Here is a 14,653-nt window from a genome sequence, read left to right on the forward strand (position 1 = left end):
GCAAGACAACATAACAGATTTTACATTAATATTAAAGACGTTTGGGCAGTATTAATGATTCTGTTTAAAAGGACGAAATCCTTCTTAGACCACAGGTATCTTTGCTGAGATTACAGAGTCATACAGGACAGCACAGTAAAATGATGCTGTATTTCTAATAAATGTTCAACATTATTGAAATTTCACACAGCGCAATCTATTAAAGCTACAGTGCAGCTCAGTGAACTGAGCATCAGTACGGAAACAAATGGCAACATCTTCCAGCATCCTGATAAACATGGGATTTAAAACGTAGAATGAGGATCAGTTCAAATGCTTTTTTAATTTTCCTGTATTAAGTAAAATCTTTATGTTTCATTACAATTTGCAATTGGTTCAGCATTAGTCAGCATGCCAGGCTGATTCCAGAAAAACAGTTATGTTTATGGCATGACATGAAAACACAACATGAAAACTGTTTCAATAAAAAACACCATTTATTTAAATGACTTCACATTTAGCAAACTGGTGTAACATGAATTCCAATGCAATCATTTGAAATGGATGTAAAATCCTAAACCCTGAATCATGAACCATAGAAACAAAGACAATATATTCTATACTCAGTTAGTTAACTGTCCTAATCTCCAAATCCTTATAAATCATATCCCTGCCGTAGTGTTTGTTACTAAAGTAATTTTAGTAAAAGTGCCACAGGAAGTAGTATTTAGAGAACAGGCTTTAATGTAAAGTACTTGCTGCTTCCATAAAGAAACAGTGCGATAACAGGATTGATGATCATCTGTAAATATATGCACAGTCTTCAAAAACAACCTACATTTCAGTTTTTCTAGAACTGAAATATGGAAAGAAATTGCTTGTGTAAAAACATTCAAGCACTGGTGCATGGCAGGAGCTATGTGCTGTACGGAAAAGTATGGGGCGATAGGGAAGCTAGGGTGATGCAGCAGCCAGCATAGTTGTGTCTTTAGATGTTCTGATGAGTGCTGAGTTATTAGGACTGTTGACCCTGTAGTGGCACTGTGAAAGAAACAAAACACTAAGGCTATTTTTTTAGTTTAAGTCACATACCGTGTAAAACAGTAAACAAATTTGTTTTAAATGCACGTTGGAAAAGTTTGATGAATATCACTTCATCCTAATATTGCCCAAGTGAACTTGATGGGTAGCTCTATACTGAGATGAGTTTTCCCTTGTTGCTAACTCAACTCTGTCCCTCTCCTTGTCCATTAATATCTTCCTATCAACCTTCTTTTTCTCTCTTGTCACTTTTTTCAGTTAAAAAAAAAAACAGGAATGCCAGTAAAAAACAGTCAAACTCATTGAATCTTATATCTCATGTTGAGTTCAGTTGATTATCCTTTGGACCACATCTATGGAGGCTTTGATGAAGATAGCATTATCCCTGATGTAGTTCCTTTTCCTCATTTGCTCATGGGAGAGGAATTTGGGGTAGCCAAAGCCTAGCATGCTCTCATCCAGGCAACCTCCACGGACACTCCCCATCGCCCCAGGCTGAGGTCTCTGGAAGTTCTTCCAGTTGGGATCTGGATTGAAGCTCTCTAAGATGTGCTGGGGCTTGGAGAGAGCAGGGTCACTCTGGTCCAGCAGTGAGAATGTGACACGGTAAGGAAAAGGCCACTCCAGCAGACCATCGTACTCGCCCGGCAGAACTCTGATGTAAATGGACAGGTGGCAGCCCTCACCACTTCCGTTACCATTGGGGAAGGCGGAGACTTGGAGGCGGTAACCGTGACGATGTGAATAGAAAGCAGGACTGAAGAGCTCCAAGCTCCCGTTGGTCCGGCTCCTGGCCTCCTGCACATGGCGGCTGTAGTCAGAGATTTTCCAGAGCAGAGTGCCGTCTTGGCTTCCAGAGAGTTCCTCCACGCGACGCCGCAGCTCCCTCAGCTCAAGTCTTTGCCGATTTACCACTCCACACAATAAAGTGAGGTGGGACTGGGTGGCCTCCTCTAGATGATGAGCCACTCCGGGCTTGGAGCACTGGAAGAAAGAGAAGAATGAGAGGAAAGAAATAAATAAGATACACAGATCTTGACTGAACTTCAAACTCTACAAGGGGAACAGCAAACTGTATGAGCAGAACAGAACAGGACAGGCTAGTAAGTGGAATAAAACATGAAGATTTTGTGGCTGATACTAGTTTTAAGGAGTTACAGTTATGGAGTTAGCAATGAGTTGTAATTTTATGTGGCTTGAAATGTAAATACAATATAATGATTTCAGTTAAGCAGTGCTATACTGACTGATGCACTACGGATCCAAAAAATTGTAGACACCTACTCATCCAATGTTTTTTCTGAAATTTAACGGTACTATTTGGAGGGTTGTTCTAACATTGCTTCTGGGAAGGCTTTGCACTAGATCCGGCATTGGCAACACGTGGCTCCGGAGTGGCATGCGGCTATTTGCTGCCCTGTTGCGGATCCACAAAGGAATTCGATTTCTAGGTAAAAATAAAATAATCCTCCTTTGCAGTAAAATAAAGCGCTGCTGATCGTTCTAACACAGTTTTAACAATAAATGGTCTTAAACGTTGAAGTTAATGAAGCCTATATCTGCTAATTCACCCTTTAACCCTGAAGACTGGCGTGCAGACTGCTGGTCACAGCAACACAGACCACAATCTAGGAGCTAATGAAAAGGCAAAGAGAAAGATTTAAGAAGAACATCCATAATTTGGAGACAAATTGACTTATTTGCATTTACAATCACTCCAGCTGGTTTCCTGATACGTTTAATCTGCAGGGAGAAACTGTCAAACACTAAAAAGTCACAAGGCTGAAGTCAACTTGTCTTTCGCCAGCTACTTGTTCGAATTCTCCCGTTCTACCTTAAATGGTGCTGCAGTTACATTTAAGATGGAGCGGGAAAATTAGAACAAGGAGCTGGCAAATGACAAGTTGACTTCAGCCTCGTAAAAAATCAAACGTTGAGAGTCATTTTACAGGAAACAATTTCACTTTTGCGGAAAAGTTTCCTGTCGGAGATGCGAGAAAAGCAGAGCTGAAGCTTAAAGCAGAGCAAAGTAAGTCTGTGTTATCATTTATATTACACCTTTTAGCCTAACCTAGCACTTTAGCACATACTGAGACATCTTTACGGCCAAGATGGTAAAATGGACCAAAAAAACTTTGCGGTTCCCAAGAGGGTTTGATTTTTGTTGAAAGGACAAAATGGCTCTTCGTAACATCTGGGTTGCCGACCCCTGCACAAGATGTTGGAACATTGCTGTGAGGATTTGACTGCATTCAGCCGCAAGAGCATTAGTGAGGTCAATGAATAGATGTTGCATGGTTAGTTCTGGATTACAAATGCCACTTCACTCCAGTGAACGCAGTTCCATTGCTTCACAGCCCAGTGCCAGGTGGCTTTATATCCCTCTAGCTGATGCATGGCTTTGGGCATGGGAAAGTCCAATTCTATTGATAATGCTTTTCTATGGCGATTATCCAACATGTGTGTGCACAATTGGATGCCGGTATCAGCAATGGGTGAACCTCACAGTAGCTGTATTCACTAATTAGAAGGAGTGCCTTGATATTTTTGGACATATAGTGTATGAAAGCACAGGGGTCAGAGCTTTTGTGTGCTGTAACATGCTATACTCATGCTAAAGGATAGATTTAGATGCATTTTACGCTTTTTGTTGTTTTAACCATGTTTTGTATTCAAAGTTACCATTTCAGCCTGTGTTACTTTAACAGAAGTCAACATGTGGTGACCATCAGCTTAATATTCTCGATAAATCAAACAGTTTTCTGTCTGTCAGAGACATCTGTTTGTTATAACGTAAGGTGCTTAACATCAGTTTTTTCAGATGCTGGAAAATCTTCAAAGTTCAACATCAGCTGATGTTACTAGGCAACTGATACATGATTCCTGATGAAGTGAAACATCCATACTTACTTTGTATTTGCAGCCAGCCTCTTTAAATGGGCAAAACACTATGGAAGTCCCGCAAACTTCCTTAACGTGAGCCATTAAATCCTCTCGGGCGATGCCAAGCGTGCCACATTTGTTGGGGCACTGCACTGGGAAGCGTGGGCACTGTTTCTGGTGATGCTGTTTAAAAAAAGGAAAGTTTTAAGACAAAGGAAAATACATTAGTGATTATGATGAATGGTAATAATGAAGGCTATATCTCTCCCTCATTCCCAGCATGTGAGTATCACTGTAGCATTAATTACTGTGTATTAAGTAAGATAAATGTTTAGTAAGGTAGACCTGGATAGTGTCACAGAGGAACTCCTTGCTACAGTACTTGCAGGACAGCTTGCGTTTGGGGCATTCAGACAGAGTGTGCTGGGTCATCAGTCTGCGCACCATTCGAGCCCCACATTTATTCTCACAGTAAATGCTCTCCTCTGGACACAAGTCCTGGTGTCTCTGTGGGAGAATAAAGAGTGTAAAACATTTATGATCAATTCATCCTCATAATGTTCTTAAACAGAGGTGTTAGAAATATCAACATATCACACATTTACACTGCCAGACATGTAACTGATGGTCAGGTCCTTATTTCTAGAGTAAACACTAGATCTTTGATGAACTGTAATGTATAAGGTAACAACCGCATGAAACACTTAACCTTCATCTATTGTACAATCAACTAGTAAATCAATATTTAAAAAAACAAGTAAGCTTACATCTGACAGCATGGTACGTGTGATGTTTTGATCAGTCAAGAGTTCTTTTAGTGTGGCTGCTGATATTTTGTAATATACATAGCGCATTTCTAACAGTTCTATTAATATTCTTTAATCTGTAACATTTTGTGTGTTATCATGCATAAAGTTTTTTTTTTATTGTTTTTTTCCATGCGGACTCTAGCCTTTTACACAGCTAACGGGAAATCCAAATAAACCATTTAACAGCTCACATAAAATGACCAGGATTAGAACCAGAAGCAATTTGAACAGCTGCAGCTTTTCATAAATATTAGGGGTGTAATAATACAGTAAATTCAAAATTCAATTCAGTACTACATGTTGGGGCTCCCGAGTGGCGCAACTGTCTAAGCATTGGCCCTGTGATGGGCCCGTGGCTGGGACTCCAAGAGAGCGCAATTTGGCCCTCCCTCTCTCTACATCACTCAGTGCGATGGTAGCCAGCGCAGGTGTCTGTTAGCTGACGTAACAGAATTGGAGGTTACTGTGTACTCCAACCACATGCAGCTGTCCAAATACGATGGTTAGCAGCAGTTCGAAAAGATGTGGTGGCTCGCTTTACATCACTCGAAGGAAGCATGTGTTTGCCTTCGCCCTCCTTATGCTGGTGGTTTACATTTTCCAACATTCAAGTGCCTGAAGACTTGTCTTGTGCTCATATGTTAATCTTAGGTTGTTAATGTTTGCACCGTGTGCACAGATTCCATCCATGCAAGAGGTGTAGCGACATACACTCACTGAGCACTTTATTAGGAAGACCTGTACATCTGCTCATTTATACAATTATCTAATCAGCCAATCGTGTGGCAGCAGTGCAGTGCATAAAATCATGCAGATACGAACCAACACCTTCAAGTAATGTTCTCAGCTTCCATCAGAATGGGGAACAAATATGATATCAGTGATTTTGACTGTGACATGATTGTTGGTGCCAGATAGGCTGGTTTTGATCTGCTGACCTCCTGGGATTTACACAACAGTCTCTAGAGTTCGAGCCGACAGAAAGGCTACGGTAACTCAGACAACCACTCTACAATTTCAGTGAGCAGAAAAGCATCTCAGAAGGCAGATGTCAAACGTTGAAGCAGATAGGCTACAAGAGCAGAAGGCCACGTCAGGTTCCACTTCTGTCAGCCAAGAACAGAAAGCTGAGGTTGGACAGTTGAAGACTGGAAAAATTTAACCTAGTCTGATGAATCTCAGGGTCAGATCTCAGGTAGGGTCAAAATTTGGCACCAACAGCATGAATCGGTGGACTTACCCTCCTGGTGGAGGTGGTGTAATGGTGTGGGGAATGTTTTCTTGACACACTTTGGGCTTGTTAATACCAATCAATCATCGCTTGAATGCCACAGCCTATTTAATCATTGTTACTGACAATGTTCCTCCCTTCATGAACACAATTCACCATCTTATAATGGCCACTTCCATTATGATAATGCACCATTTTACAAAGCAAAACTCATCTCAAACTGGTTTCATGAACATCATCACCCATATCATGCATTCATCTTCCATCTTTTTACAATAAATCCAAACCACAGATGTTAGCATTGAAGACAGTAGAAATGAGGGTTGTTTAGAGTGTTATGGCTGACCTCATGTGCCTCGCCGGTGAACTCTTGGGAGCAGTGGTCACAGCGGAGCTTCCTCTTAGAGCAGTCGTGCTGCAGGTGCTCGGGGAGGTTGCGCCGCGGCAGCTTCACAGAGCAACGGTTAGGACACGGCACCACATTATAGGCACATACCTGTAGGTGGGCCTAAAGAAGGGAAAAAGAGGAACTGCTATCACTCTGTGCTAAATGTACTTTAATACACTACTTTACCCAATACCCAATGTATTACTTGGGCAGTATTCTAAAAATGAGGATAATACAAGCATGACCCCTGACACTGAAACCATCCTGAACACCATCTGAACATCTGTAAACAATTAATTATTAAAATTGTATAGTTATTATTGTTGTTTAGCAATGTCATTTAGATGTAATTATATATTTATTTAAGTAATTTACATTTTATTATTATATATAATATATATTTATTATATATATTATTTTGTTTCCATTCTGCATTTTTTCCTGAGGAAAACAATTTGCATGTATAATTTATATTGAATTACAGCATGCTTTAGTTATTGCCAGCAATAATTGTGACTTCTAAAGGTTAGAGATGACTCAGATAAGTAATAATAACCTGCTGCCCCAAGTAAAGATGGGTTTAAATCTGAGCCAGGTTTTTAAATTAGGCACTGGTGTTCAATATGGGGAAATGTACAGTACTGTGCAAAAGCTTTAGGCACAAAATTATATGTGTGCCAGTCAATAAGCATTTATTTGCTCACACTTTTACACAAATACAAACAATTTTAATGCAATACGGAGTGATTTTATGTATGTCCATGTGTTCTTTTATCATCCAATGCCTGGTTTATCTACTCAATCCTTCAGTATGTTAAATCAGGTGTGCTGGTGATGGAATTTACAAACGCTATAGCGTGAGAGGCTGAGAAGAAATCTGGCACCAAACTAACACCAAGCTCTCAAAATATTCACTACTTTAAAAAAAATAATAATAATTCTCTTTTACTTTTTACTGTATTTAGGTATTTAGACAAGCAAATTTTACAAGCAAAGATAATTTTAAATGACATGTTTAAGCGCTTTGCACAGTGCTCTATTTCCCTATTAAAAATGCATCCAGGTCACAAAATTCTGTTGGATTCATTATTCTATTCAACTATGAGCCTTTATTCCTCGCACACGGATGTGTGTTCAGTGCTCGAATGCATGTGCCTGTGGATGTGTGTTTTACCTGAAGTTGTTTATTCTGTGCTGCCCAGCGGCAGCCCTCCTCACTGTGGATGCAGAGAATAGGCAGAGCCAGAATCTGCTGCTCCAGCTCCACATCCGGAAAAATCTAAACAACAATCCATACATTATTTCAGTTTATAAGGGCACACGATATACATCAACCAGCCACTTCATTAAGTTGGCGTCCTTCTATGTATAGTCTTAGTCTATTTTATCAGCTCCACTTACCATATACTTATTTTGTTAGTCCACTTTCACCCTGTTCTTCAATGGCAAGGACCCCCACAGGACCACCACAGAACAGGTATTATTTGGGTGGTGGATCATACTCAGCACTGCAGTGACACTGATGTGGTGCCCACAGGACACTCTTGGCTGGATATTTTTGGTTGGTAGACTGCTCTCAGTTCATCAGTGACACTTGTTTAAAAACTCCAGCAGCACTGCTGTGTCTGATCCACTCAGACCAGCACAACACACACTAACACACCACCTCCATGTCGGTGTTAGTGCAGTGCTGAGAATGATCCACCACCCAAACAGTACCTGCTTTATGGTGGTCCTGATCATTGAAGAACAGGGTGAAAGGTGGCTAACAAAGTATTCAGAGAAACAGATGGACTACAGTCTGTAATTGTACTAACTGAACAACAAAGTGCACCTATATGGTAAGTGGAGCTGATAAAATGGACAATGAGTGTAGAAGCAAGGAGGTGGTCATAATGAAATGGCTGGTACATCAAACAGAATAGAACATTCCAATAATACGCTAAAAGAAAAACTCACACTACTCTTAAGTATTTTTCTCATTTGAACAAATTAGCTGAAAATTTCATGATGAATGGACTAAAAGAAATGCTCTAAAACCATTTGTAATAAAAACCTTTTTACATTAACTTACATTATAAGTTAAGATCGTTTTACCTTATCCTGTAAAGTTACTATTTTGAAGATCCATGTTTTTCTTTGGACAGCGATGATAAACAACATGATCTACGGAAAAGCTGAACTGTGGAAGGTCTAATGAATCCCACTGCAGGGCTCTGATGCTGATAGTGTGGTACTTACTTTAGCATAGTCCAGAGGCAGCTGATCTTCTGGGCACTTGAATATTCCCTCACTGGAGAAAACACAATGCACAGTTATAAGAGCAAAGAAACTCTGAGAATGTGGCTCACACTTCAATTCCCACTTCAACTCCATAACGTACATGCAATTTCATAACATTTAAAGTAGTTACTGAATAATCAGTCTAAAGATGAATTACTGAATAATAAGCCTGGGTTCAGGGGGTAAAGCCACATTGCATCTGTTGTGGATCTACTATTTGAATGTGGCGTCAGTAAACATCATTGGCTTGTTTGCTGTACTTTATTCACTACTGTGTACATATGTTTGTGCTGTTACACTTTCTGGGTCAGCTGATGCCTAGGAGCATCTGCCTCGATTCATAAAAGCCCCCCAAAAACAAACATAAAGCTGATTAGTGTGTGCTAATCTGTCAGCCTAATTAAATCTTACATGTTGCTGGTGCACACTCATGTGCCCCATACTTAAAGCTTTTCGTTTAACCCCTTAATTTCTCAGGATTATACATCCTAAGGCTTATTATTCAGTAACTACAAGAACTTCAACTGGCTGAGTTATTTTTAAGATACAGAAATGTGTAACAGAAGTTTGGACCTGCCGGTGGTCCTGGCAAATTAAGAGGTGTTGAACTTTTTGTAAAAAGTAATGAATTCGATTTAGTTGATTTGACTGTGCATATATACATGATTCATAGCTGTACACCATATATCATATCGATTAAGAAACTACTACGATTAGGGCTGGGACCACTTCTCAATTTATTGATAATTATTCATAACAGGAATGAAATTAAAAAAGGCTTTTGCACTGTGCACTCAAATCTGTTATCCAAAACGTCCGAAGCGTAAACAGACAATACACTGAATGCTAATAACATCCTTACATGAGGGAATAAATAAAAGTATCAATAATCCTTTCTTGTTGGGATGCTTGAATACTTGTGTGCCAAGGTTTGTAGCTTAATCAATCTATCAACAGAAACGCTTCAAAAGGCTTTAAATTCCATTTTTAGCCTACACAAAGTATTCAGGCTAATCAAGTGATTTTATCACAACTTATATTTAATTGCGTTTCCACTGAGAGTCAGGTACTCTTTTTTAAACCAGCATTATAATGCTCATTGTATATTCACAATGCTATCTACCTATATTAACATCAAGCTAGCAGGGTTAGCTCAGCATTATATGGGATTTTTATGTCAGCTCTACTTTAAATATAGGCATTTTTTTAAGCTCGTAACAGGCATGCAAGTAACATTCTTTACTTTTTATGTCTCGGTTTTTAAGTAACTCTTGGTTTAAGATTTGAACTTGAAGTATGTCTTTTAGCTATTATTGTAGCATTAGCCTGATAGCCAGTTAGCTTTCTGCTACCTGCCCAGCCTACTCTAGTAAAGGGAGAATATATCCAATTACAAAGAGAGTATAATGTGTAAAGTACAGATTTTTTGACTTCACTAAAACAGTGATGAACGACACTTCCGCTCCCTAACAGGATATTTTAGCCATAATCTTGAAACACAGTGGTCACATGAAAACTAAGGTGGATATATTGTACTAATGTAAAATGGTAAAATAGGTGATAAAAAACTATTGTATCTCCAAATTATCATTTACAGTACAATCAATGCTCAGAATGCTTAAAAGGCAACAATGAGGGAAATGTCTGTATTCTAGGTTGATGAGGATGCCATTCTTCATATGTCTGGATGTGCAGTACCCCTAATGCTGAGCCCTGAATGACACATGTGACTAATTGTGTTTCCTTTCATTTTGACCCTCTGATTTTCTGTGGGAAGTCATAGAAAACATTCCTGCCCTGTGCAAGAATTTTTCCTTGAAATGACGTGTAGTGATCTGCTTCTAAAAGCAGCCTTGACGTAGCGGCGTTCATGGCACAACTTGTCTAAAACTGATCACGAGCCACTTCGGAATTTTGCTGACGCTACTGGTACTCACAGCAGTGGGTACATTCAGCACAATAACCCAGGATTTACCAATGTCAGTCCTGGGGACACCATGCTATGCTCGTTTTTGTGCTGCCCTTCATCTCGCACAATTGATTCAAATAAGTAACTAATTAAGAAGATCTACATAATATATATATATTAGTTTCATAGTACTTACTGAATAATATATAGGCTATAATTTATAGGTAGTTATAGGTTTTAGGATTAATAACTGAATAATAAGGCTTTGCATTTAACACCTTAAACTCTTGAGGGCCTTTATGTGCATCTACACTTCAATTTCTCACTCTACCCAACCACATAACTTATAAACCACATTGTAGTCAATGATTTAATTTATCTGAATAATTCATAGTTGTTACATAGAAATTACTGAATAGTCTTAACATTAATTACTGAATAATAAGACTAGGGTTCATTGTCAGAAAAATGGGCACTGCCTAGATAAACATTTGTCCCCAAAGTACAAATAATGCAAATTTACCCACAAAGATACAACATGGTCCTTACGGTCTAACTGTATCCTTCAAGTAAGTTTTAAAAGTATATTACTTTAACTTTCCCAAGGAAAAAGTGCATATATGTACATTTTCATAACTTTCAAAGCAGAAAAATGAAATAAAAAGCCTGCTGTCCCGACTGAGTGAGTGTAAGAAGTCGATGTAACTTAAGTTATATAATTACAGTGGAATTTGGTACAATGATGTTCCCTTAGTAAAGGCACTGAAGGTGTATCCTTCACGGTACCACCACAGTCGCAGTGTTTGTACACTATAAGGTACAGTTCTTTCTGAGAGTGTTCCATGGGTCAAAATAAAGGTTCCTATATGGGTTGTAGCTTGAATATATGGTTGTAAAAAACGTAACTGGTACAGAACCTTTACACTTTGTGGAGGTTCTTTAAACTTGAAAAGCGTTCGTCCACATATCTCAATATGTTCAAGGAACCAAAAGAACACTTTTTGGCCTTTATTTTAAGAGTGAATAGTTCAAGTGGGTAACATTTTTGGCAGTAAATAAGAACCAAACACAGGGAAATGAACCACATAGGCTGAAAAACATTCTTCACAAAAGATCTTTCCATCGCATGTTTTCCACTCTATAGACATTCCGCAGGTCTGTCAAACCTGTCTTATGTTAAGTACAGTCATGGAGTTTTTCAGTAGCAGTAGGAGGACACCAAACCAAAATATCATGTTGCAGCTTGTACCATGCAAAGCATTCCAAACGATGCCTTTATGAGACAGACAAATAGTGTTTGTATGTCTTTGTATGAAAGAGGAGAACCGAAGAAAAAAGATGCCTTTTGTTCAACAAAAATCCAGAAATTCTTCTCTTTTCAGAAAACATCCACGCTGAAAGTGAAACTAATACTACTTCACAACTAAACAACCACTGTACAAACAAGACTGATCCTTCACTACAGCACCAACCAGTTAATGAGTGTACAACATGTGCTTGACTGATAAGATGAGTGAAACTGGCAGTCACCTATCAGAGCGATGACATCTGCAGCGCACCTTCAACAAAGAGTGTCATTGTTAAACGGAAAAAAAACAAAACAGTGTCTTTTTGTGACACTACAGCAAAGATCAGTCACTGAAAACAAAATGTTTTAAGACTAGATCATCAACCTGAACGACTAGAATGATAAAATCATTTTGTCCTTAAACTATGTGCTTTGCTGATAAGGCTTTGTAAATTAAGCTCAGGGAATCAGGAAATAAAGCCTACACTTTTGTTCCATAAGTGACAAAAACACCAGCAACGATAGACATAGTTCTAAAAATCTACCCTTGTATTGATCCAGTTGGCTTGGTAAAAGGGGGTAGTTATTCTTTGAGGTGAATGCAAGAAAAGTACACCTTTTCTTGTGCTCTCTTTAAAATATCTGACATCTTGCTAGACCTGTTTAGCCCAAATTTACTATAGTGCTGCTTTGTCCCCTCGTAACTGATCCTTGTGGGTCAAATTTGGAAGTGGGGGTTAAGAACCTACTGTACATTCTGCTTTTATCACTCATTTGCTGTGATGCATTTGATTTATTTAGTTGAAATATGTACATCATCTCCATTCGGTAAATAATGTCTTTCAGTTTACTTACTTTGAGCAGCTGTGTTGGTGTAATATATTTTAGATGGCAACCTTGTACATATTTGAATCAAGTACATTCAGTGCTTACCAAAATAAACACTGAATAGCAACCAGTTAATGGCTAATTTATGCCTGTATTTGGTTTGTTATTTGACCAAATCACACACTAAAACCTAATGTTTGTAGATGTAAGAGCGTTAAACAAAATGTAATGAATCCACCACAAATGGCACTTATTGACATGACTAGATATACTAATTACCTCATCGAAAGACATTAGCATTAATGTTTTAACTATATTTTCTCTGAGCAGGACTGACAGTGGGAAAGTTTATTGGGAACTGAAGTTTATGTTGTTAAAGGGGAACTCCACCAATTTTTCCAAAAAATCTACATAATTAAATGGTTGAGATGTAAAGAAAGTTATTCAGAGATCCAGAGTGGTTTGGAGTGAAATGCTCCCTTTTAGATAAAGAAGTCAGATTTGTTCACAGTGGTGGTGATAGGAACTCACATGTAAAGAGTTTAATGCCTTTGCAATCTCCTTCACAGAAGGTTATTAAATTAAGTCGTTAGATATATGCTGCCTGATGTTGGACACATTGTTTTATGGTCATTTTAAGATAAAATTTTGGCTTAAAATGTATTTTAATCTGTTTAATCCATTCATGTTGGAGGGGTACATGCAGGGCATTGTAAGGCAAAACGGTCCCCAAAGAAACTTAATTTTTCAGATTTATTACAATTTTACCATCAACATTACATATAAAAACTCAGGAGATACATGCAGGTTCATTAATGGTTTTGGATAGTAAATAAAATGTCTAGATTTGTGTTGTAGACCTGGTGACCCCTGGTTCCTATCACCACCACTGTAAGAAAAAGTCTGTAAGTTTCTCTACAATTAACCACTTCAAATTAACCCACTCTAAATGATTGTTTACATCTTAAGGACTGAATTATTCAGAATTTTTCAAATACTGGTGGAATTCCCCTTTAAGGTCACAATGACAAGGAAAAGGTGAACCAAACAAGAGAAATGAGGAGGTATATTCCCTATGTACCATATCCACCTACGACAAAGGCTTAAGTAAAGGTTTTAGACAGGTTTGACTTTTAGGTCAGTGAGTGAAGAGTAGTACCTGAGAAACTCCTGCAGGCAGGTATCACAGAACCTGTGGCCGCAGGTGGACACCTGGACAGGCTCCCTCATGGGCTTCTTACACAAAGGACACAGAAAGCGCTTCCGCAGCCGCTCCAGAAACCTGTAATCCAAGCCTGGCATGATGGCTTTAGCGCTGCGAGTTCCTTTACAGACCGCGATACCTTCGTACTTCGGAAACAAAACGGCTAAACGAACGAACAAGTTGCTAACGCTCGTTTCGGCGCCCAGCCTACATCTCCCTTCACGCTTTGTTGCTGTGTGACATTTCCGGAATCCAGGTACCTCGAGAGATTCTGTAACTCGACTCCCGCCTTCAAACCAATACAGCCCTCCTACACGAGGGGGCGGGGCTAAATTCATCAACCCAGCACTTCACTTATTAACACGACTGTACACTTAAAGAAGATGGTTCTCTATAGCACCAAAAAGGGTTCTTCTATTGTTACAAGTTTGACATCACAACAGCAGCAGAACCCTTTTTTTCAGATTTGCAAAAATCTGAAGAACGATTACACCATGCAAAGAACCATTTAAGCATGAAATGGTTCTATGTAGAACTCATAGTTCCAAATAGAACCATTAATTTTACTAAAGAACCCTTGAAGAACCATATTTTTTAAGAATGTAGGTAATGATTAATTGACCTTAAGCCATTAATGTCCGTAGGTTTTTGGTCCATTCCTTCTCTTAACGCTTAATTTATCATATTAAATGTAGTCTTTTGGTCACATGGGACCAAGAACTGTCAGATCCAGATCGAGATTTGATTTTGAATAAAACTATGAAAATAACACGTCATCTAACATGTTCAACTGGGTACTATTAGATGTTC

General features: G+C 38.8%; 1 protein-coding gene across 1 annotated transcript; it reads right to left on the reverse strand.

Annotated features, from left to right (window-relative positions):
* Positions 1-457: 457 nt before the first annotated feature.
* traf4b (tnf receptor-associated factor 4b) lies at positions 458-14,202 on the reverse strand. Its single transcript, XM_036588757.1, has 7 exons — positions 13,799-14,202; positions 8,573-8,624; positions 7,506-7,610; positions 6,290-6,451; positions 4,249-4,410; positions 3,931-4,086; positions 458-2,004 (listed from the first exon to the last, which is right to left on the reverse strand). The coding sequence occupies exons 1-7, from the start codon at positions 14,179-14,181 to the stop codon at positions 1,348-1,350; spliced, it is 1,677 nt and encodes a 558-aa protein (XP_036444650.1). The 5' UTR covers positions 14,182-14,202; the 3' UTR covers positions 458-1,347.
* Between the last annotated feature and the right edge of the window lie 451 nt (positions 14,203-14,653).

Source organism: Colossoma macropomum, unplaced genomic scaffold (assembly GCF_904425465.1).
Source record: "Colossoma macropomum unplaced genomic scaffold, Colossoma_macropomum, whole genome shotgun sequence".
NCBI lineage: Eukaryota > Metazoa > Chordata > Actinopteri > Characiformes > Serrasalmidae > Colossoma > Colossoma macropomum.

Excerpts from the sequence above, each read along its gene's own strand:
- traf4b (XM_036588757.1), bottom strand. The coding sequence starts at position 14,181 with ATGAATTTAGCCCCGCCCCCTCGTGTAGGAGGGCTGTATTGGTTTGAA. Across the intron at positions 7,611-8,572 it reads TGCCTCTGGACTATGCTAAA|ATTTTTCCGGATGTGGAGCT; the intron begins GTAAGTACCACA and ends ATTGTTGTTTAG. Across the intron at positions 6,452-7,505 it reads CACAGAATAAACAACTTCAG|GCCCACCTACAGGTATGTGC; the intron begins GTAAAACACACA and ends TCCCTTCTTTAG.